This window comes from Epinephelus fuscoguttatus, linkage group LG24 (genome assembly GCF_011397635.1).
Source record: "Epinephelus fuscoguttatus linkage group LG24, E.fuscoguttatus.final_Chr_v1".
NCBI classification, from domain to species: Eukaryota; Metazoa; Chordata; class Actinopteri; order Perciformes; family Serranidae; genus Epinephelus; species Epinephelus fuscoguttatus.
In genome coordinates this window covers 15742714-15769199 of record NC_064775.1, presented here as the reverse complement: position 1 = coordinate 15769199, position 26486 = coordinate 15742714, and the positions used below count along the sequence as shown (strand labels likewise).

Below are 26486 nucleotides of genomic sequence, written 5' to 3'. Positions count from 1 at the left end.
ACTGGACAAACACCTGTCATAAGTAAGAATCAGAGGCAACAAAACGTGTAGTGCACAGACGCCAAATCTCTCGTGACATTAACACACTTGTTTTATAAACAAAATAAAAATAAATTAACAAACAGTCAGAGAATAATTATCAAATCTAAAACATTCGATCATTAGAAATGCGTTGGATATACTGCACAGCACATCAAGTGCAGAAACATACAGTACAGGCCAAAAGTTTGGACACACCTTCTCATTCAATGCGTTTTCTTTATTTTCATGACTATTTACATTGTAGATTCTCACTGAAGGCATCAAAACTATGAATGAACACATGTGGAGTTATGTACTTAACAAAAAAAGGTGAAATAACTGAAAACATGTTTTATATTCTAGTTTCTTCAAAATAGCCACCCTTTGCTCTGATTACTGCTTTGCACACTCTTGGCATTCTCTCCATGAGCTTCAAGAGGTAGTCACCTGAAATGGTTTTCCAACAGTCTTGAAGGAGTTCCCAGAGGTGTTTAGCACTTGTTGGCCCCTTTGCCTTCACTCTGCGGTCCAGCTCACCCCAAACCATCTCGATTGGGTTCAGGTCCGGTGACTGTGGAGGCCAGGTCATCTGCCGCAGCACTCCATCACTCTCCTTCTTGGTCAAATAGCCCTTACACAGCCTGGAGGTGTGTTTGGGGTCATTGTCCTGTTGAAAAATAAATGATCGTCCAACTAAACGCAAACCGGATGGGATGGCATGTCGCTGCAGGATGCTGTGGTAGCCATGCTGGTTCAGTGTGCCTTCAATTTTGAATAAATCCCCAACAGTGTCACCAGCAAAACACCCCCACACCATCACACCTCCTCCTCCATGCTTCACAGTGGGAACCAGGCATGTGGAATCCATCCGTTCACCTTTTCTGCGTCTCACAAAGACACAGCGGTTGGAACCAAAGATCTCAAATTTAGACTCATCAGACCAAAGCACAGATTTCCACTGGTCTAATGTCCATTCCTTGTGTTTCTTGGCCCAAACAAATCTCTTCTGCTTGTTGCCTCTCCTTAGCAGTGGTTTCCTCGCAGCTATTTGACCATGAAGGCCTGATTCGCGCAGTCTCCTCTTAACAGTTGTTCTAGAGATGGGTCTGCTGCTAGAACTCTGTGTGGCATTCATCTGGTCTCTGATCTGAGCTGCTGTTAACTTGCTATTTCTGAGGCTGGTGACTCGGATGAACTTATCCTCAGAAGCAGAGGTGACTCTTGGTCTTCCTTTCCTGGGTCGGTCCTCATGTGTGCCAGTTTCGTTGTAGCGCTTGATGGTTTTTGCAACTCCACTTGGGGACACATTTAAAGTTTTTGCAATTTTCCGGACTGACTGACCTTCATTTCTTAAAGTAATGATGGCCACTCTTTTTCTTTAGTTAGCTGATTGGTTCTTGCCATAATATGAATTTTAACAGTTGTCCAATAGGGCTGTCGGCTGTGTATTAACCTGACTTCTGCACAACACAACTGATGGTCCCAACCCCATTGATAAAGCAAGAAATTCCACTAATTAACCCTGATAAGGCACACCTGTGAAGTGGAAACCATTTCAGGTGACTACCTCTTGAAGCTCATGGAGAGAATGCCAAGAGTGTGCAAAGCAGTAATCAGAGCAAAGGGTGGCTATTTTGAAGAAACTAGAATATAAAACATGTTTTCAGTTATTTCACCTTTTTTTGTTAAGTACATAACTTCACATGTGTTCATTCATAGTTTTGATGCCTTCAGTGAGAATCTACAATGTAAATAGTCATGAAAATAAAGAAAACACGTTGAATGGGGTGTGTCCAAACTTTTGGCCTGTACTGTATAAGTGCAAACACAGAAAATATTAAGCAGAATATAACATTATGTGTGTTATTTAATACTTTGAGCTTTGAGTTAGCTTTGAATTAAGCTTTATAGCTGCATTATAGTGTGTGCTTATTTGGAATAAAATAATCACCTGACCACCTCACAGGACATTTCCTTGTTCTCATCAAAACACATCAGCTTGTATTCTGGTCATCTGCCTGTTAGATTAGTTTGAATCAAAGCTTTACTGTTGCACTGTGTTGCAGTCACTGTGACTCTGAGTTAGAGTGAAGTTACCTGCTTCAGAGCTCTACATGTGACTGTTGAAGCTCCAGGGAGCTGCTTTCTTCAAGTTCCTCTGTTTTGGTTTAACAGTCTTGTGGCTACGGTAAAAACAGCTGTCGCTGACACCCTGCTATCAGAGATGATTCTTTTGGGGAGCCATTTTCTTTATTTTTCTCAGGAGACGTCCGTTGCCGTACATTGTTCTCTCCATTCATTAAAGGTGTTTTGGACCTTCAGATAAAAACAAGATATTAGTCAGTTTCCAAATCACTCTAAACAACAGTGATGATAAACATGCTGACTATGAATACACAAAGGTCCATGAAGAGTACAGTGCATTGTGATTGACTACATAAAACACATGAGTTAGGGAGGTACAGATGAAAGTACATGTGAAAAATGAATTCAGTGACTTACTCAGTCCGTTCAGTTGTTTTTTGTGGTGTCCTGTTCTCCTCACAGTCTCTGTGTGACACACTGAAGGATTTAAGAAAAGTCAGTGCTGAACAAACATTTATTTGTGGGTTTTGTCTAAATAAATCTCAATCAGTAATTATAATATTAACTGTGAGACACTGATGTTACAACAAGGCAAGTTTAAATTTACCTTTTCTGATGTTTCCTTATAAGCAGGATGATGATGATGACTGCAGCAGCAACACAAACACAGGACACCACGACCAACACAGTGATCAAAGTGACATCTGTGAGAAGAGAGGAAAATTAGTAACACTCAACATTCATAAAGCAACTACAGATGAAATAGTGAGACTGACATGAGAACACATAAAGGTTCACTTAGTGACGCCGAGGTGTTTCTCACCATCAGCAGACGACAGTGTGACCTCAGGAATCATGGTAAACACCTCTATCTGAGGACCAGAGAGCACTCGCACTGCACATCCAACCTGTGTGCTGTTGCCATGGAGACGAGGCAGCACGGCTGTAGCAGTGACAGTGACTGTAGCGTTGGTGTTGGTGACACTAGTAGAGTTGTAGTGAGGGACAGTCAGTGTTACTGTGGGAGCAGGTCGACCTGTGGCCGAGCAGGACACAACTGCCTCTTCAGGAGAGTTTGATTCTCTGACATGTAGAACGGGTTCATGCAGCTCTGCACACACCACACATTTAAAAACATCACATCAAGTTTTTACAGGACAGACTTTAAGGATGATGGAGATGTCTTTAATAACACTGTAAGGTTCTTACCATAGAGTTGGAGGCAGGTTGAACCAGTCAGAGCTCCATCAGGGTAGGAGTTAAACAAACAGTGATAGCATCCTTCATCTTCCTCCGTCACATTATTAATAACTATGGAGCTGTTCTGCAGTCCAGCATATTTAAACTTCATTTTATCTCTAAAACCAGGGTTCACTCTCTGACCAAAGTATTTGGTGTAAGTAGCGACATTCTGCTCCTTGTCAGGTAAAATTTTCTGCCATGTGACTTGAACAACATCTTTAGGTTGCATCAGCTGACAGTTTAAAAGAGCGTCTTCTCCCACTGCTGCCATCACAGTCTGCTGAGTCTCTATCACAGCTGCTAGACCTGCAGGGAGGACAGTGTCAGAGGTGAGGCAGTGTGTTCCTCTGTTGGTCAAGTGTCCTGAGTGACTGCCTACCTTCACCTGACCATAACGTTGAGAGGAGCTGCTGAACACAACTGTCCACAGCAAATCAGTGGCACAAAAAAATATATAACGCATCACATTTCTTCACTTAAAATAGTCCAAAAACAAAATAATACAGGATTAAGGATAAAGGGGCGGGGCAAAAGTTTATACCTGATAGGTAAACCACACCTGCGTTCCCGCGCGCGCCCGTTGTTGTTGTTATTGTTGTTGTTGTCGTGATATAGGCTAATAGGCTACAATAGTCAGGTTTAACTCAGTGATGAAGTCTCATTTGTTAAGTATCTGTTGCTTTGTAAACTTCTATGTAAACAGTAATATTGTCATCAAACAAAGTAAAAGTATTTTCACAATTACCCGCCTAAAACACATTACACGCCTGCAATAATAAGAACAGAGCCGACAGGAGTCACACAGCTGTGCTTTCAGTTTCATTACAATAAATAACTTACAGGCTATGAAATGACTGTGTTATCTCTTTCTCACCTTTCTGAAGGAATCCCAACAAATAAAAGAGAAGGATGACTGCTCGGTGCACCATTTCTGCTGCTGGACTGGATTTACCGCCAAAAGTCTGAAGTGAAACTTATTAATGTAAGGGGCGTGTCCTTCTTCTTCTCCGTGGTTTTACGGTAGTTTGCATCCTTAGCGTCGCATTACCGCCATCTTCTGGAGTTATTTGACTCCTATATTATCCAGTGCCTCATATTCTCCATATCAATCCAGTTCTTTTTAGAAAGCACATCGGACACTTTCTGCCTTTCCCAGTCTCACCACACGCCAGTATGTCCTTTTTTATGCTTGATCCTGTAAGTCCTTCTCTCCTCATCTCCTCCAGCATTTCCTTCCGTTCCTTTCTGTATTTGTTGCAGTAATCACATGTTCCACTGTTTCTGGTGTCTGACAATAGTCACATAATCCATTTACATGTTTCCCTATAATGTGAATTGTCCCATTACCATACTCTAACATCCACACAGGGGTTGCAGGCCACAATACTGTCGGGCCGAACTGCATTTCATACACCCCCAGGTCTCTTGCTGTTTCATCTCCTGTCCATCCAAAACTTAAATTCATTGTTCTCTCCCTTTCCCAACATTGTTGTAACACTTTTCCGGTTGGGTGATTTTATTCATGTCCTCTTAGATTCATCCAATAATTAACTCTTCCTACATAAAGACAGTGGCATTTCTCCTGCTTCAACTTGCGAGGCACACACAGGTGATGTTCTTCTTGCCCCTACACACAGCCTAAGAGCCTGAGCCTGGATCACAGTTAATACAGTTTTTGCAGCAGAACCATACACTACACTTCCATAATCCTCCCTATCCGAAATCCACTTTGAAATCCTTCAATTAAACCATGTTTCTCTATAAAATACATCAATCTTTCATTTACCATTCTCTCCATAAGTTTGCAGATATTAAATGTTCATGCTATTGGTCTGTAAGTTGTTGGTTTACTAGCATCTTTCCCTGGTTTCCTTATGGGAACAATGACTATCTCCTTCCAATTCTCTTGTGCTGGTTTTGTGTCTCTTTATTTTGTCCTTTTTTGTTTTTGTCTTTTTGCAGTTCTTTTGCATCTCTTTGTGTAGTGTTCTAGGCATTTCGAGTCTCTTCCAGGTTGCTAGGCTATGTGCTAATTTGACATATTGTAGGTGAAGCTCAGAGGGGCCCCTGACAGTTTGGGACTTGGCTCAGTAATCCACACAAATATTCATTTTAATTCAAGGTTTATTTTGCCGACACATTTTTAATTTACCAAAAAAGCTCAGTTAAAAGCCCAGTCCCTTTTATCAGCCCGGTGTGGCAAAAGAAATGTGTTTGTAATTCCTGATCTTTGCTGAGCAACAGTTCTGTGTGAAAGGAATCAAAGGCCTGTTCCAAATATAGGCCTGTTGATGTCAGTGATTTAAATAATAGTGTGGGCTATTAAATGAGGTTTTACAGTAGCTGAATGTCTCTTTAACACAAGACTCACACACATTCATCATTTAGCCTCAGTGTACATACAAGCAAAGAATGCCATGCTTACAATTATGTTTTTTAAGGCCATTATAACAAAGCTCATTTTCTCAAAAATAATAAATAACTAAATCTTGATCTCGAGATAAGGGCATTAAAAAAATAACTGAAATAATGACTGTTCTCGGCTTCTAGAATAATTGTGTGGCTAAATTATATTGTTTCTTCAGTAGGTGTTATTAATTCAAAGTCCTTCATTGGTGCAGTGAAAAGAGGAAGATTAAATCTTTCTGAACACTCATATATTTCAGTTATGTTTTTAGAACATGGACGTCCTGGTTTCCAGACAGTTAAACGTCCTCTAACTATCCAGAGACATACATCACTGGACAATAAATAAATAAGAATCAGGGGCAACAACAACATGAAGTGAACAGAAGTGAAACCACTCGTGAAACATACAGCTGTTTTATAAACAAAACAAAAATAAATTAAAATAAACAGTCAGAATAAATTATTAAATCTACAACATTAGATCATTAGAAACACCATGGACATACAGTAATGCACAGCACATCAAGTGCAGAAACATATAAACAGACAGAAGACAACAACAAAATCCACCTGACCCACATACAGTCAGCACTTTACCACAATTACAACTACATAATGTGTCCAGACAGAAAAAAACAGAGTCAAGTGCAAAATTAAGAACACACAGAAAATATTATGCAGAAAATAACATCATGTGTGTTATTTAATATGTTAGCTGTAAATTAAACTTTATAGCTGCATACAGTTATAGTTATATACAAATGTGCTATGTGCACACACTTGGGCTCATGTGAACGTCTTCCTCCTCACAAAGCACACTAGATGGCGCTATAACCTCACAGGACATTTCGTTTTTCTCATCAAAACACATGAGGTTGTATTCTGGTCATCTGCCTGTTAGATTAGTTTGAATCAAAGCTTTACTGTTGCACTGTGTTGCGGTCACTGTGACTCTGAGTTAGAGTGAAGTTACCTGCTTCAGAGCTCTACATGTGACTGTTGAAGCTCCAGGGAGCTGCTTTCTTCTAGTTCGTTTTTTGGCGTGACAGTGTTGTGGCGCAGGTCACAACTGCTGTCACTGACACCCTGCTATCAGAGACAATTCTTTTGGGGAGCCATTTTCTTTCCTTTTCCCAGAAGACGTCTTCTTATGCACCTCGTTCTCTTGAATCATTAAAGGTGCTTTGGACCTTCAGATAAAAACATGATGATAGTCAGTTTCCAAATCACTCTGAACAACAGTGATGATAAACATGCTGACTATGAATACACAAAGGTCCATGAAGAGTACAGTGCATTGTAGTTGACTTAATAAATATGTTAATACATAATTTAGGGAGGTAAAGATGAAAGTGAAAAATGAATAAAGTGTCTTACTCTTCAGTATATGTGGTTGTTCTTTGCGGTGTCCAGAGGGGTATTCCAGAAAGTATATTAAAGTATATTAACCCTGAAATGAGGGTTTTCAGTTGCAGAAAGAGAGGTAAATCAAACTCTGAGTCAATCACCATGGCAACTGAGTCTGTGAACCTAACCTGCTTGCTGGCAGGTTTTCTTCAATAAACCCTGAGTTTTTCTCTGTCTCTTTCCTCTTACAGGCTGTTTCATTTCCTCATTCATTCAGTCCGTGTCAAAGCTTGTATCGAAGCGCATTCATTAGCGGAGATTTACCGTCTGTCACAATCTAAATCCTGCTGGATATTAGTTTGTTACTCAGGACTGTCTTAAGTTACTGAATTTATGCACATCAGTCATTTCTTTGGACATCAGTTTTTGTCTTTACATTCAAATATTACACAGCGAGAATTCATCCTCAGCTCAGAATCAAATCTCTGTCCTTTTTATATTTATTCCTTTTTATAACACTGTGCACAAGGATCAGACTGTCAGTCTGTTAGAGCAGCTCCGAAATGTTTATTGCACATAATGTGTAGGTCTAATTATTTAAATTTAAAAAATCGGTATGAAGCTTTAGACATGTAGTATCAATGACTAATGATCTCTATCACTGATGTCATTGGTCGCACTGATGGAACATAATTCCTATAGCCTAATATTGGGGATTATAGCCTATGTTAATATTTCTGAGTGAGCAATGGTGCAGCATTTCAGTGTCTTTAAATTTACTACATTTGTAGCTGAAATAAAGTCACTGAATGCTGTTGAGTCAAGATACAAATAGACGTCCAACATTTTAAAATCTACTGTATTTTAACCTCTTAATGTCTTTTCAAGTGCAAATCACCAAACATATTACTGGGTCAGACTGTGAGTTTACAGTCATGTCTTTATGTCTTTGATCTATAGCCTAGCCATTATGTTTTAAATCTTCCTATTTTTCAGTTGCTGCCTCCTGTTTTTCCCCATCAGATTAAATCTGAACAAATATATTATTATATATTATTAATATAATGTAATGTATCTACATCCTGATACACAGATTCCACCACTTTATCTTCATTAAGGAAATGTGAGTCCGATAAATGATGAATAAACGGACAACACTGAATCAAACTTTTTTATTAACTTCATGGTTAACTTATTTACACTTTCCTCGCTCTGACTCAGGCTCTTGTTTTAAAGATAAACGTGCACCGTCTGCTACACATGCATTAATATCTCTACATCCACTGGATTAAAATGGAGGCACTGTCTTTTATTTACCTGTTGCCATGGTGAATCGTGGAGTCGGAGCTCCATTGATGATGGCTTTTTATTGTCGGCTTAACCCAGAGTGAACATGCTCGGAGTTGACTGAACTAACTCAAATCAGCTGTTCTGGAACCGGTAACTCAGAGTTTCCTTCTCAGGGTAAATCAACTCAGGGTTCAGGGTTAGACTCAGAGTTTGTTGAACCCCCTACCTGGAATAACCTTATGTTCTCCTCTCTGTGTGACAGACTGAAAGATTTAAGAAAAGTCAGTGCTGAACAAACATTTATTTGTGAGTTTTGTCAAAATATATCTCAGTGAGTCATTATTTTATTAACTGTGAGTTACTGGTGTTACAAGGTCAGTTTATAATTACCTGTCACAAAGTTTCCTTATAAGCAGGATGACTGCAGCAGCAACACAAACACAGGACACCACGACCAACACAGTGATCAAAGTGACATCTGTGAGAAGAGAGGAAAATTAGTAACACTCAACATTCATAAAGCAACTACAGATCAAATGGTGAGACTGACATGAGACCACATAAAGGTTCACTTACTGTGATCACTGTTATCAGAGCCAGATTCCTCATCAAAACCTGGAAAAAGAAAGTCAAACATCAGAACCATAAAGTGTTTATCAGTCTATCAGTCAGTATCTTCTCAAGTGTTTCTCACCATCAGCAGATGACAGTGTGACCTCAGGAATCATGGTAACATGATATCACATCAAGTTTTTACAGGACAAACTTTAACCCTATGGGCCCGAACGATGCATAGTGCATCCAAATTCACACCTGTTCTTCTCTATTGATTTTCTCCGCGACCGTGCGTCATAGCGAGAAGCCACGTGAAACAGCAGAATCATAGCTTTCCGACAAGACCTGACAAGACTTGTCGGTAGTCCAATGTTTTCACAGCGGAAAAAATGATAAAGTTACACTAAAATCATGAATAACAGAGCTTTCATGCAGCTTTGCACACACATTACTCTTAGATGGATTACTCGCGAATGCAGGGTCGCACAGAAATGCCACGCATATCATATGAAAGCGCAGGACAGGAGCTTTCCAGTGATACCACATACGTCATTGTGCTGTCATCCCATCATGCTATAAATACAGATTGATTGTCTACAAAATAAAAACCTGACGAATTTCTTTACAGTCCATCTTGTTATCAGTCACTTCATATAGTGAGGAATATCGTATCTTACCACATCTTAGGCTAGCGTGTGTTTCTCCCTGTCTATCCACATTTGTAGTCCGGCTTTCAAGATGCAAATATCTCCATATTGTCCAGTTGACACTCGTCAAACTTTGTATGACAAGACCAGCGTACTTCACCTTTGCGCACCCAGACAACTGTAGCCTAATTATGCATGCATGACAGGGCCATAGTCACCATATACATTGAGGGGGACATGTGTCCCCCCTCCAATGCCCAAAATGTCCCCCCAATATATAACTGAAACTGAAAAACAACAAAAAACTTTGTTTACTGCAAACAAAGTGGTAAATATTATCTTGGAGGACAGCATTGCACTTGGTTGACTATTTTTCTATTATCTTAGATGTAAATATTGCACGTTTCTTTCAGATAAAACACATTTTTGACTTGTGAATGACTCAATGGAATTTCTTGCAATAATGAATAAATACTGGCAATTATGTCTGCCTGGCACAAACCACTTGTTTTGGACAACTGTTAAGTGACAGAATGTCCCACCATCATGGTTCTTATATTGCCAGATTCCAGAGAGTCTCCCCTCTGCATATATATAGATACATGTAATGATGTAAGAATTTAGTCACACAGATTTGTTTTTTTCATTGATATAAAAATTAATATAAAATACAGGTACATAGAAGGACATGAAATGATGGCAAATCTGGTTAGCACAGATTGTCCTGAAAAAAAACAAGATATAGCATGTGTATGTAGCCTTTATAATGACTGTGATATGAGCTTAAAAGTAAAGGCAGTAAAAATACCCAAAAAACGCCTAGGGCCCATGATGAAGATGTCTTTAACAACACTGTAAGGTTCTTACCATAGAGTTGGAGGCAGGTTGAACCAGTGAGAGCTCCGTCAGGGTAGGTGTTGAACAAACAGTGATAGCATCCTTCATCTTCCTCCGTCACCCTCCTGATAACTATGGAGCTGTTCTGCAGTCCAGCATATTTAAACTCCACTTTATCTCTAAAGTCAGGATTCACTTTCTTACCAAAGTATTCGCTGTAAGATGCGACATTCTGCTCCTTGTCAGGTAAAATTTTCTGCCATGTGACTTGAAGAACATCTTTAGGTTGCATCAGCTGACAGTTTAAAAGAGCGTCTTCTCCCACTGCTGCCATCACAGTCTGCTGAGTCTCTATCACAGCTGCTAGACCTGCAGGGAGGGACAGTGTCAGAGGTGAGGCAGTGTGTTCCTCTGTAGGTCAAGTGTGAAACATACAGTAGAAAGATAAATGTGTGATTTCATGTCTAAGTATCCTGAGTGGCTGCCTGCCTTCATCTGACCATAACATTGAGAGGAGCTGCTGAACACAACTGTCCACAGCAAATCAGTGGCACAAAAAGTAATATAACACATTTCTTCACTTCAAATAGTCCAGAATCTAATACAGGATTTAGGATAAAGGGGCGGGGCTTAACCTTTTACCTGATAGGTAAACTACACCTGCATTCCCGCGCGCGCCTGTAGTTGTTGTTGCTGCAAGACAATAAAACAGCTCCACTTATCTCTCCCACTTTTCTTTCTTTTAGTACCCCCCCCCCCCAAATTTTGTTACTGTCCATGTGAACTTACAGGTTCAGTCTGCTGGGAGGCCGTATCTGACGGCCATAACGCGAGAGAGCAGGGGAATGAGATGATGATGGGACAGCTGCTGTTTCTGAGGTCTGTGGAGAGTCAGGGGCATGTGGACCCTCTGAACCTGTCATAGAGTTTTGTGATGGTATCGGTTCTGTCATATGTAGGTTGACATGGTTGCGACGATAGAGAGAGCCCTCGACCTCCACCAGATAGGACCGTGGAGCTACTTTGCGCAGACACACTCCCCGCTGCCACATGCCTGTCCTGTTCCCAGGCAGTGGTTTCATTCGAACTGCTTCACCCACTGCAAGTTCAGGTAAGTCCTTTGCAGTCCTGTCATAGATGGGTTTAGACACCTGTTTCCTGTGGCACAATTTGTCAACTACATTTGTAATGACTCGTGGCTCAAGAAGTGCAGGAGCCACTGGCAGAGCTGACTTCAGACGCTGTGCCATCAGACGCTGGGCAGGATTGCTGTCCATTCCCTCTGTAGGGGTGTTTCGCCACTATAATATTGCTTTCCAGGAGTCCTTGCCTTCCCGAAGTACTTTCTTGCATAGATTCTTTGCAATTTTAACAGCTGCCTCTGCCTTTCCGTTGGCCTTGGGATGCCTTGGTGAGGAGGTGACATGTTCAAACTCCCATTCCACAGAAAAATGGCGAAACTGAGTACAGGCAAACTGGGGCCCGTTGTCAGTGATGACCCTGTCAGGTTGCCCGTACCAAGCAAACTGAGCCTTGCATCGTTTTATTGTAGTCTCTGCACTGAGGTCTGGCAGACCATCAATCTCCCAGTAATCTGAGTAATGATCCACCAACATCAGAAAGTCTTTCCCACTGTGTTGAAACAGATCTAGGCTCACAATTTGCCAGGGGCGTGTGGGCAGTTCATGGCTCAGCATCATCTCTTTCTCATGCTCTACAGCGTATTCGCTGCATGTTGTGCATTTACTGACAAAGTCCTTAATTTCACTCTGCATTCCAGGCCAGTATATGGTCTCCCGTGCCTGTCTGTAGCAGGCGTTGCCTCCGATGTGACTGCAGTGTACTCTGGCGAGCATTTCAGCTCGCACTGACTTGGGGATCACAACTCTCTGTCCTCTAAACAACACCCCATTTTGAACACTTAACTCCTCTTTGATAGGCCAGTACTCTCTTACTGCCTGCTCAGTTTCTCCTTGTCGACTGGCCAGCCATTCAGGATGATAGCCTTCACGGCTTGCAGCTGTGTGTCATTGTCTGTGTGTTGCTTTATCTGCAACAATCTTTTGTCAGTGACGTTGAGATAGTCAGTCATATTTATGTGCTCAATTGCCCGCTGCTCATCCACCATACTACAGACTGTGTGCTGCACATGCATAGAGCTGGGGTGTGCGTTGGGCGCAACAGCCCTGCTCAGTGTGTCACTCACGAACATTTCCGGTCCTGGCTTGTAGATAACTTGCAGGTTGTAGTTCTGGAGAGCCAGTAGCATGCTCTGCAAGCATTAAGAAGGGGCTTACTGAAGATTGCTACGAGGGGCTATGAGGGGATGGAAACGCTGGCAGGCAAACACTATGCTGAGGCACTCCTTCTCTATCTGCGCATAGTTTTGTTCAGTGGGTGTGAGTGCCCTTGAAGCAAACGCAATAGGCTGTCCCTCCTGCATCAGACAGCAGCTCAAGTCATGCTGGCTGGAGTCACTCTGCACTGTGACGGGTTTTGCGACATCATAGTATCGTAGCACAGGCGTCATGGTCACAAGCCATTTTATCTCCCTGACAGCTGCATCATGCTTTGGCAGCCAGTGCCACACTGTGTCCTTTTTGGTGAGTCTCCTCAGAGGCTCACATACTTCTGAAAGCTGTGGAAGGAACTTGGCCAGGTAAGTGACGAATCCAATGAGTCTCTGCGCACTCTTGACTTCAGATGGGGCTGGCATGTCCAAAATGGCCCTGACTTTTTCTGGGTCGGCCTTGAGTCCCACAGCTGGCAATATGTGGCCATGGAAACGCACTTCAGATACTTTAAACTGAAGCTTGCTTCATGCTGCTTCCTCTGGTAGACCTCTGGAGCCACTGACACACCAAATGGAAGTTTCAACCATCTCTTTCGGCCCCAGGGTGTCCAAAAGGTGGTCGTGAGGCTACTGACTTCATCCAGCTTACACTGCAGAAAAGCATCTCTTGCATCAACCAGTGTGAAAACTTTGGCTTTGGGCAGCTTGTAAAGCACATCCTCCAGCATGGGCATGATGTAATGAGATCGCTTGAGTGCACGGTTGAGGTGTGCAGCCATAAACATATGTGCAGCTTTTCTGGTCTTTTGACGATGACCATATTGCTGATCCAGTCCGTGGGCTCACTGACAGACGTGATATGGCCCTCCGCTTCATATCTGTCCAGCTGAGCCTTCACAGCGTCCTTCATGGCTACAGGGACATTGCGTGGTGCACACTGTACCAGCTGAACTGCTAGATCCAGCTCAGAGTGAACCTCTCCAGGGAGTGCCTCCACCGGACTCATGAAGACATCATGATATGCTGTGATGACTGCATTTCTGGAGAGAGGATTGGTGAGGCTGTCATTCACTCTGTTGAGCTCCTCCACTCTGAGCTCCTCTGGGATGGTAAAGTGTATGATCCCCATCTCCTCTGACATGGATCCTAACAGCAGTGGCAACTGCCGTGTGTTCACAACCTCAAACTGCAATTTGTATTTGTGACCCCGCACCACACAATCCGTAAAGACCCCTAGTGATGGCAGCCTGTGGTCTGAATACAGCTTAAGTGTGGTGCTGCTGTGTTTTAGCTTTTCTCTCGGAGCCAGTCTCTTCTTGTCTCTGAGACTCATGACGTTGCACGTAGCTCCCGAATCAAGCTGGCATCTCTGTAATCTTACATTTAGCCTAAGATTGACAAACCATTTTTTACCTTTTGTCCTCACTGCTCCAATGCTCTCTGCAGCATACACATCATTTGTTTCCATCACTGTGTTTTCTTTGTCAATGTTCAGTCCCTCGACTGTGTGGAGTTTTCCATCTTTTCTCTTGGTTTTGTTGCAAACTCTTGCAAAATGATCGGCTGTGCCACAAGCATTACAATTCTTGCCATATGCTGGGCAGTGTTCCTTTCCCCACCCATGTGATGTGCCACAGTACTTACATGTGGAGGGACTCTCAACCTGTGATCTGGGATGAGCACTCATTTTCTCTGCAGTGCTAGCTTGTCTTTTGAATGTTTTCCTATGGTGTTGACATTGTCCAAGTGAGATCTCTCCTGCTCCATAGATCTCAACTGCCAACCACTCAGCTCAGCTGCTCAACATGCTTCAATAGCGCTGGATAGCATCAAGTCCTTTTCCCTCAGCAGCCGTCTACGTGTGCTCTGATTAGCAATGCCGATAACTATTTTGTCTCTGATTAATTCATGAGGCACCGTATTCACAAGTAGCAGCTTTCTCTCTGAGTTGAGTCACAAAACAGTCTATTGCCTCACCTTCCTCCTGTTTACAGCAGCCGAATATGTAGCGCTTGTATATCACATTTTTGCAGGTTTAAAGTACTGTTCCAGTGAGTTCAGGATGACGGTCACGTCCGCGTCACTCAGAGTCAAGTTGTGTTTGTAGACATTTCGACACTCTGCTGCTCCCATAACATTTCTCAATGTCGCCGCCTGGACCTCCTTGGGCTTGTTCACTAGCCCCATTGCTAAAGCATAATCCTCATATTCTGCTCGGAAGATTTTCCAATTCACACTCAGGTTGCCGCTGAGCTTCATCGGAGTTGGCGGGGGTTTGTTCGCGGCCATGGCTATTTCCTGGTGCTGCTCCGGTGTATCAGGCATTATCAGTCAAAAACGTGCAAAACTCACTTGGCAACTTTATGTAGCTGTAGACACCAGATTGCATCCACTTCTGACACCATGTTTGGGTTCGTGGTGTAACAATGATGAAACTGCACATATAGCTTCGCTGATATCAAACTTTAAGAGTCGCTCAGATCACAGCACAGATTAGTGAGGAGTGTTTGTGGGGAGCTCCGAAACTATAAACTGTACCACGACACCAAAGGCAACTAAACCGAAAATTATCACCACTACGAGCCGAGAACGCCTTAAGCTGCATGCTATAGAGTGACTTTGTGACTAAAATAATATCTAAAATTGACGCTTGCAGGCGAAAGAAAGCTATCTTAGCTGCTAGCTAACCAAGCTAACACTACTTCAGATCCTGTGTTGTGTAGCACGTAGCCGCTACACCATGATGAAAAGAGTGAAAGATATTAAGGAAAAAAGCTTCACTGCTACGCAACGACATCGAGCGCTATGATGCTTTGTTCACACCGTTACCCATTACACTCACTAAAGGCCCAGACCCTAAAAAAAAAACAACAAGCAAAAGATGAATCAACTAAATGCGCTTCAAATGATGACATCCTGAAAGCTGTGCTGGAGCTAACAACCCAGTTTGCAATTCTGGAGGAGAAATTATCCAGCAACACGGATGCCATTACAGAGATATGCAAGCTAAAGCACTGCAGCTAAAAGCAGTGGAAATGCAGGTTCAACACAACCAGAAGGAAATAAAAGACATGTCGGGACAAATCACTAAACTACAGCAGAAATGTGACGACGCCGAGCACTACAGCAGACGCTGGAACCTGAGGCTATATGGGATGAAAGAAACACCCGGGGAGAGCGTCAGAGTTGAAATAATGAAGCTTTTTGCTGTGCTTGCACCCGACGACAAGGAGAAGATGGGCTTTCTCATCGACACGGTGCACAGGATTGGAGTTCCCCGTGACAACTCAAACCGACCCATCATCATCCAGTTCAACATGAGGTCCTACGGCTATGGCCTGTGATCGAAGAAGCCAGAAAACTGGGGAAACGAGCCAGCTTTCGTGGCCCCGATGCGTATATTGAAGGGAAAAAAATGACTCGCCAGTGACGTCTACAAAAACCAACAACGGCTAGCAGTGATACAGGGTGTTAATTAAGGTAAACGGTTTAAAATGTAAAACCAGAACCATGGTACTTATGGTTGAGCCAAAAGTTTGTAAGTACTACTAGTAATATTTTGCAGAGTTATTTGTTCTGCAGATATAAGCTAATTTTTGTTAAAAATGTCATGTTTAAGTTTTAAGGCACTGAATTTGTGTTCTTTGAATGTAAGAGGTCTACGTGATAATACTAAAAGGAAAGCAGTATTTTTTATTTCCCAGAAATTGCAGTACAGACATAATATTTTTGCAAAAAACTCACTCATGTAAGGAAGATGAAAGGTTTTGGAAATCACAATGAGGTGATACAATATTTTTTTTTCTCATGGCTCAAATCATTCTGCCGGTGTTGGAGTATTGTTTAACAGATTTGAAGGTGATGTTTTGGAATCCATAACTTCAAATGAAGGATGGTGGATTATTTTAGTTTTAAAGGGAAAGAAAAGAAACAGGAAAAGGAATATTACATCTCTTAACATAAATGGTATCATAAGTTCAGACCCCAACATCATCTCCAATCATATTACCTCATTTTACAACAATCGATATACATCTAAGTTTAATTAGACTAAATGTGAAACATTTTTAAATTAAAGAGTTTACACCTCTGATTTCTGAAAACTTTAGAGATGCTTGCGATACTGAGCTCTCTTGCTAACTGAACTGAACTGAAGCTGTACGCTCAATGAGCTTAAAGAAATCACCTGGAAGTGATGGTCTGACAGTAGAGTTCTATCTTTGTTTTTGGGATTTGATTAAGGATCATCTCCTACTTATGTTTAAGGATTGTATAAGGAGGCAGGAAATGACAACCACAATGAAACAAGGTTTGTTAACCTTGATTCCAAAACCTGGTGAAGACCACTTAATAATTGAGAATTGGAGACCCATCTCACTTCTAAATATAGATTATAAAATCATTGCACAAGTTTACGCTAAGCGACTAAAAAAGAACTTAGTTGAGATAATAAGTGAAAATCAAAATGGCTTTTCATATTAGTTCTAATATTACATTACTGTTAGATCTAACTGACTATTCTGATTTTATAAACTCTAACGCACTGATGCTTTTCCTTGACTTCTACAAGGCATTTCATTCGATAGAACATTCTTTTATTATACAGACCTTACATACCCTAGGTCTTGGAAGCAGTTTCATGAATGTTATTGCCATGTTCTATAAAGCTCATAACCAGCTCAGTTATCTTGTATCCCACAATGTCTAAAAGGTTTTCTGTATCAAGAGGTGTTTTCTATTTCTAATTGTTGCTGAACTTTTATTTTTGAACATCTCGCAGAATTCCAATATTCATGGTTTAACAATCTTTGAAAGAGAGGTAAAGATTTCCCAGCTAGCAGACGACACGGTTTTATTTCTTAAGAATAAATCACAAATACAAGCTGCGGTACAGACTACTCAGGAATTTTCAGATGCTTCAGGCCTTAAACTTAACATCAACAAATCTGAAATATTATGTCTCTATGAGACTGATGAACAATTTAGGTTTAATATTCCTGTCAAGCAATGTGTTAAATATTTAGGGATTCATATTACAAAAAACCTCACCCAGAGACAGCAATTAAACTTTACCCCTAAAATCAAAAAGGCGAAATCCATCTTTAAAGGTGATAGCTACAACTTTTTCATCAAAACGAATACTTTTAAAAAAATAATACATCTACAGAACGTTTAGAGGGGTGTAGAATAAAAGTATTAATTTTACTGAAAAAAATATTCATTCATTCATTCATCTTCTAACCGCTTCATCCTCTTGAGGGTCGCGGGGGGGCTGGAGCCTATCCCAGCTGACATCGGGCGAGAGGCAGGGTACACCCTGGACAGGTCGCCAGACTATCGCAGGGCTGACACATAGAGACAGACAACCATTCATGCTCACATTCACACCTACGGACAATTTAGAGTTACCAATTAACCTAGTCCCCAATCTGCATGACTTTAGACTGTGGGAGGAAGCCGGAGTGCCCGGAGAGAACCCACGCTGACACGGGGAGAACAGGCAAACTCCACATAGAAGGGCTCCCACGCCCGGGATCGAACCGGCAACCCTCTTGCTGTGAGGCGAGAGTGCTAACCACCACACCGCCGTGCCGCCCTGAAAAAAATATTATAGTATAGAAATAATTGATTTATAAATTTTGACAGGTCCAAAATATATAAATATTTACATCTGGTTACGTTGGCTACGTCGACATGAAATGATCCCTGAGCCAATAGCATGAGTACGTTGATGTCACGTGAGGCGGAGCTCAGGGGTCGCCAGATCGTGATAGCTCTGTGGAGAAATGGCATCGTCTTGGCGTTATATGTCTCAAATTCGAGCAGACCAACAACAAAGCAGGACCAGAGTGAACATCGGTCAAGCTTTTGAGCGTTGGTGCCAGCTGAAGGAAGAAAAGGGGCTAAAAAGCCACGCAGAGGTCGCCGCTTTCCTTCTGGACAGGTAAGCTAAATGTTTGCTAATGCTAACTAACATTGCTAGCTAACGTGAAGAGCAAAACTCTTGCCAAAATGCAACCTAGGATGTTTTTGTAAATGTACCCGAGTCAAACTTTAGTTTAAAACCATAACTACGACTGAAAAGCCATTTTTAAGATTGAGCATATTTTCGTTTTCAAAATGCCCTTTGAATGGGTTCTGTAGCGGCACTAACGTTACTATGAACACATCAAGAGGGCCCTAGCTCTCGTGCCCTCCTCATTTGGCCCTGTGCCCTTGAAAAAAATATCTGCCCTAAGGCCACAGTGGCCTTGATGCCCCGCCCGCACTGCCCCAGGTGATTTTGCGGTTTTCTCCTCTGCCTCTTTCCTGTCAACATGGCTTTGACACCTGCGTCTATTGAGAAAAAAATAATGCGATGACATTTTGGAGTCTTACTGAGCAACATCAAATGAGACGGGGTTTGATTTGAGCCTGGCATGAACCGTTGGGACGGGCTGTAACGACAGTTAGACACCACTTCACTCTGTAAAGATATCAATAGTTTGTTTGTACATTTTGTTTGGAAAAACAAACACCACCATCTCAAAAAAGACATCCTTAGTTTAGAGAGAGCAGAAGGTGGGTTGGAACTTCTGATTTTTTTTTTCATTTAAATTCCACTTTTAAAATCAAATGGCTTAAGAAATGTTTGGAGCAACCGACGTCACTGTGGTATTTTATTCCACACAGTTTATTTTAAATGGTAGGTGGCTTAAAATTTTTACTAAGTTGCAATTTTACTGTCGTTAAATTACCAGTTAAATTTTCAAAGTTTTATCAGCAGGCCTTATTGGCATGGAAATTGTGTTATGTGCAAAACTTCTCTCCTCATAAGGAAATAATTTGGAACAATGGCAATATTACTGTCAAAACAAGACTTTATATAAGGAAAGCTGGATTGAAAGGGGTATAATTTTTGTTGCGGATCTATTTGAAGGTAATGGCAATCTTTATAGATATGAAAATTTCTTAAAAACAAAATCCTTTCCAGTCAAATTCAAAGAATTTGCTTCTGTTGTAAAGGCCATTCCTCAGAGTATACTCGGGTTAATGAAGTGTCACTTAAATTAGCAAAAGATTGAGGTTCAGACACCTTCTCTCATGATTAGAGGGATTGATATACTTGATAGAAAATTTACCAATAAGCGTGTTAGGAATGCACTTCATAGCTATAATAAGATCTCCCCCAGAGGAAAGTTCTTCTGGAATTGACAATTAGTTAATATTAATTGCCGTAAAACATGGTTGTGCCACTTTCAATTCTGTATTTCAAATAAAATAAGAGAACTTCATTTCAAAATACTACACAACATTTATTCTTGTAACAACACAATTTCCAGGTTCACTGACTTGGACGATAAATGCACTTTTCGTGGGATTGAGTCAGAGACAATTGCACATTTATTCTGTATTTGCCCTGTGTCATCTGTGTTTTGGAGGGATTTTGAAAAATAGACATATCATCACAGTCGGTCTGAAGGATATTATTACAAAATTTGTATGTAATGATAAATCTTTGTCCTTTGTAATTAATCTTATGCTACTAATCGGCAAATTTTACTTACATAAAATGAGAATGTCCAAATCCCTGTATGTATGTATGTATGTATGTATGTATGTATGTATCCCTTGTATGCCTTGAAATTTCAAATAAAGATTAAAGATTATTTAAAAAAAAAAAAAAAAAAATCAAACTTTACTGCGTCGACTCAATAACAAAGCCGAGACTGCAAGGCATACTGGGAGACGACATGACATTTCGTAAGGTGCAGTGCCACTAAACATCCAATAGGTGGTACTATAATACCACCTATAACATTACCCGCCTAAAACACATCACACACCTGCAATAGCAAGAACAGAGCCGACAGGCTATGAAATGACTGCGTTATCTCTTTCTCACCTTTCTGAAGGAATCCCAACAAACAAAGGAGGAGGATGACTACTCGGTGCACCATTTCTGCTGCTGGTCTGGGTCTGCCGCTGAAAGTCGAAAGTGAAACTATTTATGGCCTAAGGACGTGTCCACGCCGGTCAGCTGGCATTACGTCTGTGCACATGCGCACAAACAAGCCAGAACAGCATGTATCACTGCAGCAGTGGTTTCCAACTTGTGGGTCGCGGGTCCACCCTGGATGGACCTTAAAAAGACACTTTATTTTTAAGTGCAGTGAATTTCCAACACAAAGCTTTTATTTTTAAGTGCTGTTTCCTGCTCTGGAATGAGTGACAGCCAGACATCTACCTAACAGAGACAGCCAAAGCCACATACTGTATGCCCAAATGACTAATGTTACAGTAACTAACAGTTCTGTGTTTCCATTTTTAATTTTAAAGAAAAATGAACCTACTAATCACAACACAAGAGTAGCACCATGCAGAATCAGCTGAATATAAAGCTTCCACACTTTATTCTTTAAGTCAAGTTATTGATTCAAAGTCCTTTATGGCACGTTGGTGCAGTGAGAAGAGGAGGATAAAATCTTTCTAAACACTCTCATATATTTTCAGTTATGTTTCCAGAACATGGACGTCTTGGTTAATGACCTTTGTTTCTGTGTCCCAGGACCTCCAGACAGAGAAGTTAAAGGGTCCTCTCACTATCCAGAGACATACATCACTGGACAAACACCTCACTGTCATGAATAGTGAGGTGGGTTGCTGGTTCGATCCCGGGCGTGGGAGCCCTTCTGTGTGGAGTTTGCATGTTCTCCCCGTGTCAGCGTGGGTTCTCTCCGGGCACTCCGGCTTCCTCCCACAGTCCAAAGACATGCAGATTGGGGACTAGGTTAATTGGTAACTCTAAATTGTCCGTAGGTGTGAATGTGAGCGTGAATGGTTGTTTGTCTCTATGTGTCAGCCCTGCGATAGTCTGGCGACCTGTCCAGGGTGTACCCTGCCTCTCGCCCGATGTCAGCTGGGATAGGCTCCAGCCCCCCCCGCGACCCTCAAGAGGATGAAGCGGTTAGAAGATGAATGAATAAACAGTCAGAGAAGAATTATTAAATCTACAACATTAGATCATTAGAAATGCCTTGGACATACTGCACAGCACATCAAGTGCAGAAACATATAAACAGACAGAAGATGACAACAACAAAAAAACATCTGACCCATATACAGTCAACACTTTACCACAATTACAACTACATAATGTGTCCAGACAGAAAAAAACAGAGTCAAGTGCAAAATTAAGAACACACAGAAATATTATGCAGAAAATAACATCATGTGTGTTATTTAATATGTTAGCTGTAAATTAAACTTTATAGCTGCATACAGTTATAGTTATATACAAATGTGCTGTGTGCACGCACTTGGGCTCATGTGAACGTCTTCCTCCTCACAAAGCACACTAGATGGCGCTGTAACCTCACAGGACATTTCCTTGTTGTCATCAAAACACATGAGCTTGTATTCTGGTCATCTGCCTGTTAGATTAGTTTGAATCAAAGCTTTACTGTTGCACTGTGTTGCAGTCACTGTGACTCTGAGTTACAGTGAAGTTACCTGCTTCAGAGCTCTACATGTGACTGTTGAAGCTCCAGGGAGCTGCTTTCTTCTAGTTCCTCTGTTTTGGTTTAACAGTCCTGTGGCGATGGTAAAAACAGCTGTTGCTGACACCCTGCTATCAGAGATGATTCTTTTGGTGAGCCATTTTCTTTATTTTTCCCAGGAGACATCTGTTGCCGCACCTCGTTCTCTTGAATCATTAAAGGTGTTTTGGGCCTTCAGATAAAAACAAAATATAAGTCAGTTTCCAAATCACTCTGAACAACAGTGATGATAAACAAGCTGACTATGAATACACAAAGGTCCATGAAGAGTACAGTGCATTGCAGTTGCCTTAATAAATATGTTAATACATAAGTCAGGGAGGTACAGATGAAAGCTCAAGTGAAAAATGAATAAAGTGTCTTACTGAGTGTCTGGTTGTTCTTCGTGGTGTCCTGTTCTCCTCAGAGTCTCTGTGTGACAGCCTGAAGGATTTAAAAAAAGTCAGTGCTGAACAAACATTTATTTATGGGTTTTGTCGAAACACATCTCAATGAATCATTATTTTATTAACTGTGAGACACTGATGTTACAACAAGGTCAGTTTAAAATCACCTGTTCTGATGTTTCCTTATAAGCAGGATGATGATGATGACTGCAGCAGCAACACAAACACAGGACACCACGACCAACACAGTGATCAAAGTGACATCTGTGAGAAGAGAGGAAAATTAGTAACACTCAACATTCATAAAGCAACTACAGATCAAATGGTGAGACTGACATGAGACCACATAAAGGTTCACTTACTGTGATCACTGTGATCACTGTTATCAGAGCCAGATTCCTCATCAACACCTGGAAAAAGAAAGTCAAAGATCAGAACCATAAAGTGTTTATCAGTCTATCAGTCAGTATCTTCTCAAGTGTTTCTCACCATCAGCAGACGACAGTGTGACCTCAGGAATCATGGTAATATGATATCACATCAAGTTTTTACAGGACAGACTTTAAGGATGATGGAGATGTCTTTAATAACACTGTAAGGTTCTTACCATAGAGTTGGAGGCAGGTTGAACCAGTCAGAGCTCCGTCAGGGTAGGTGTTAAACAAACAGTGATAGCATCCTTCATCTTCCTCCGTCACCCTCCTGATAACTATGGAGCTGTTCTGCAGTCCAGCATATTTAAACTCCACTTTATCTCTAAAGTCAGGATTCACTTTCTGACCAAAGTATTCGGTGTAAGTAGCGATATTCTTCACCCCCTCAGGTAAAATTTTCTGCCATGTGACTTGAACAACATCTTTAGGTTGCATCAGCTGACAGTTTAAAAGAGCGTCTTCTCCCACTGCTGCCATCACAGTCTGCTGAGTCTCTATCACAGCTGCTAGACCTGCAGGGAGGACAGTGTCAGAGGTGAGGCAGTGTGTTCCTCTGTAGGTCAAGTGTGAAACATATGGTACAGTAGAAAGATAAACATGTGTGATTTCATGTCTAAGTATCCTGAGTGACTGCCTACCTTCACCTGACCATAAGTCTGAGAGGAGCTGCTGAACACAACTGTCCACAGCAAATCAGTGGTACAAAAAATAATATAACACATCATATTTCTTCACTTCAAATAGTCCAAAAACAAAAGAATACAGGATTTAGGATAGAGGGGCGGAGCATAACCTTTTACCTGATAGGTAAACTACACCTGCATTCCCGCTCGCGCCTGTTGTTGTTGTTGTTGTTGTGATATAATAGGCTACAATAGTCAGGTTTAACTCAGTGATGTCTCATTTGTTAAGTATCTGTTGCTTTGCAAACTTCTATGTAAAACTGGAATATTGTCAATGAACAATGTAAAAGCATTTTCACAATTACCTGTTTGGGTTCGTGGTGTAACAATGATGAAACTGCACACATATAGCTTCGTTGATATCAAACTTTAAGAGTCGCTCAGATCACAGCACAGATTAGTGTTTGTGGGGAGCTCCAAAACTATAAACTCTGTGAAGTGCTTGCTTGCATAGATTAGTTGCAATTTTAACAGCTGCCTCTGCCTTTCTGTTGGCCTTGAGATGCCTTGGTGAGGAAGTCACATGTTCAAACTCCCATTCCACAGAAAACTAGCGGAACTGAGTACAGGCAAACTGGGGCCCGTTGTCAGTGATGACCCTGTCAGGTTGCCTGTACCGAGCAAAATGAGCCTTGCACCGTTTTATTGTAGTCTCTGCACTGAGGTCTGGCAGACCATCAATCTCCCAGTAATCTGAGTAATGATCCACCAACATCAGAAAGTCTTTCCCACTGTGTTGAAACAGATCTAGGCTCACAATTTGCCAGGGGCGTGTGGGCAGTTCATGGCTCAGCATCGTCTCTTTCTCATGCTCTACAGCGTATTCGCTGCATGTTGTGCATTTACTGACAAAGTCCTTAATTTCACTCTGCATTCCAGGCCAGTATATGGTCTCCCGTGCCTGTCTGTAGCAGGCGTTGCCTCCGATGTGACTGCAGTGTACTCTGGCGAGCATTTCAGCTCGCAGTGACTTGGGGATCACAACTCTCTGTCCTCTAAACAACACCCCATTTTGAACACTTAACTCCTCTTTGATAGGCCAGTACTCTCTTACTGCCTGCTCAGTTTCGTCCTTGTCGACTGGCCAGCCATTCAGGATGATAGCCTTCACGGCTTGCAGCTGTGTGTCATTGTCTGTGTGTTGCTTTATCTGCAACAATCTTTTGTCAGTGACGTTGAGATAGTCAGTCATATTTATGTGCTCAATTGCCCGCTGCTCATCCACCATACTACAGACTGTGTGCTGCACATGCATAGAGCTGGGGTGTGCGCGCAACAGCCCTGCTCAGTGTGTCACTCACGAACATTTCCGGTCCTGGCTTGTAGATAACTTGCAGGTTGTAGTTCTGGAGAGCCAGTAGCATGCTCTGCAAGCATTAAGAAGGGGCTTACTGAAGATTGCTAAGAGGGGCTATGAGGGGATGGAAACGCTGGCAGGCAAACACTATGCTGAGGCACTCCTTCTCTATCTGCGCATAGTTTTGTTCAGTGGGTGTGAGTGCCCTTGAAGCAAACGCAATAGGCTGTCCCTCCTGCATCAGACAGCAGCTCAAGTCATGCTGGCTGGAGTCACTCTGCACTGTGACGGGTTTTGCGACATCATAGTATCGTAGCACAGGCGTCATGGTCACAAGCCATTTTATCTCCCTGACAGCTGCATCATGCTTTGGCAGCCAGTGCCACACTGTGTCCTTTTTGGTGAGTCTCCTCAGAGGCTCACATACTTCTGAAAGCTGTGGAAGGAACTTGGCCAGGTAAGTGACAAATCCAATGAGTCTCTGCGCACTCTTGACTTCAGATGGGGCTGGCATGTCCAAAATGGCCCTGACTTTTTCTGGGTCGGCCTTGAGTCCCACAGCTGGCAATATGTGGCCATGGAAACGCACTTCAGATACTTTAAACTGAAGCTTGCTTCATGCTGCTTCCTCTGGTAGACCTCTGGAGCCACTGACACACCAAATGGAAGTTTCAACCATCTCTTTCGGCCCCAGGGTGTCCAAAAGGTGGTCGTGAGGCTACTGACTTCATCCAGCTTACACTGCAGAAAAGCATCTCTTGCATCAACCAGTGTGAAAACTTTGGCATTGGGCAGCTTGTAAAGCACATCCTCCAGCATGGGCATGATGTAATGAGATCGCTTGAGTGCACGGTTGAGGTGTGCAGCCGTAAACATATGTGCAGCTTTTCTGGTCTTTTGACGATGACCATATTGCTGATCCAGTCCGTGGGCTCACTGACAGACGTGATATGGCCCTCCGCTTCATATCTGTCCAGCTGAGCCTTCACAGCGTCCTTCATGGCTCATCGGAGTTGGCGGGGGTATGTTCGCGGCCATGGCTATTTCCTGGTGCTGCTCCGGTATATCAGGGATTATCAGTCAAAAACGTGCAAAACTCACTTGGCGACTTTATGTAGCTGTAGACACCAGATTGCATCCACTTCTGACACCATGTTTGGGTTCATGGTGTAACAATGATGAAACTGCACATATAGCTTTGCTGATATCAAACTTTAAGAGTCGCTCAGATCACAGCACAGATTAGTGAGGAGTGTTTGTGGGGAGCTCCAAAACTATAAACTGTACCACGACACCAAAGGCAACTAAACTGAAAATTATCACCACTACGAGCCGAGAACGCCTTAAGCTGCATGCTATAGAGTGACTTTGTGACTAAAATAATATCTAAAATTGACGCTTGCGGGCGAAAGAAAGCTATC

The 26486-nt window shown here is 42.0% G+C and overlaps 1 protein-coding gene and 1 long non-coding RNA gene across 7 annotated transcripts in view; both read right to left on the bottom strand.

Annotated features, from left to right (window-relative positions):
• Positions 1–1755: 1755 nt before the first annotated feature.
• The window catches only part of LOC125885219 (OX-2 membrane glycoprotein-like), a 33543-nt gene continuing 8812 nt past the window's right edge, over positions 1756–26486 (bottom strand). The window contains exons 1-6 of one of the 6 annotated variants that reach the window (XM_049570765.1): positions 20612–22356; positions 10464–10802; positions 2930–3217; positions 2714–2810; positions 2524–2583; positions 1756–2337 (exon numbers count right to left, since the gene is read on the bottom strand). In XM_049570765.1, the coding sequence (XP_049426722.1) occupies positions 2205–2337; positions 2524–2583; positions 2714–2810; positions 2930–3217; positions 10464–10802; positions 20612–20666 (972 nt within the window). In that variant the 5' untranslated portion in view covers positions 20667–22356 and the 3' untranslated portion in view covers positions 1756–2204. Of the gene's footprint in view, positions 2338–2523; positions 2584–2713; positions 2811–2929; positions 3218–3315; positions 3655–4222; positions 4341–10463; positions 10803–20611; positions 22357–23258; positions 23598–26486 lie in introns of those variants that run through there. The other 5 variants (XM_049570764.1, XM_049570766.1, XM_049570767.1 and 2 more) reach the window with 5 other exon arrangements.
• On the bottom strand, positions 22818–23174 carry LOC125885220 (uncharacterized). The gene is made up of 3 exons (XR_007448826.1): positions 23141–23174; positions 23023–23061; positions 22818–22915 (listed from the first exon to the last, which is right to left on the bottom strand). It is a non-coding gene; the product is annotated as an uncharacterized LOC125885220 (long non-coding RNA).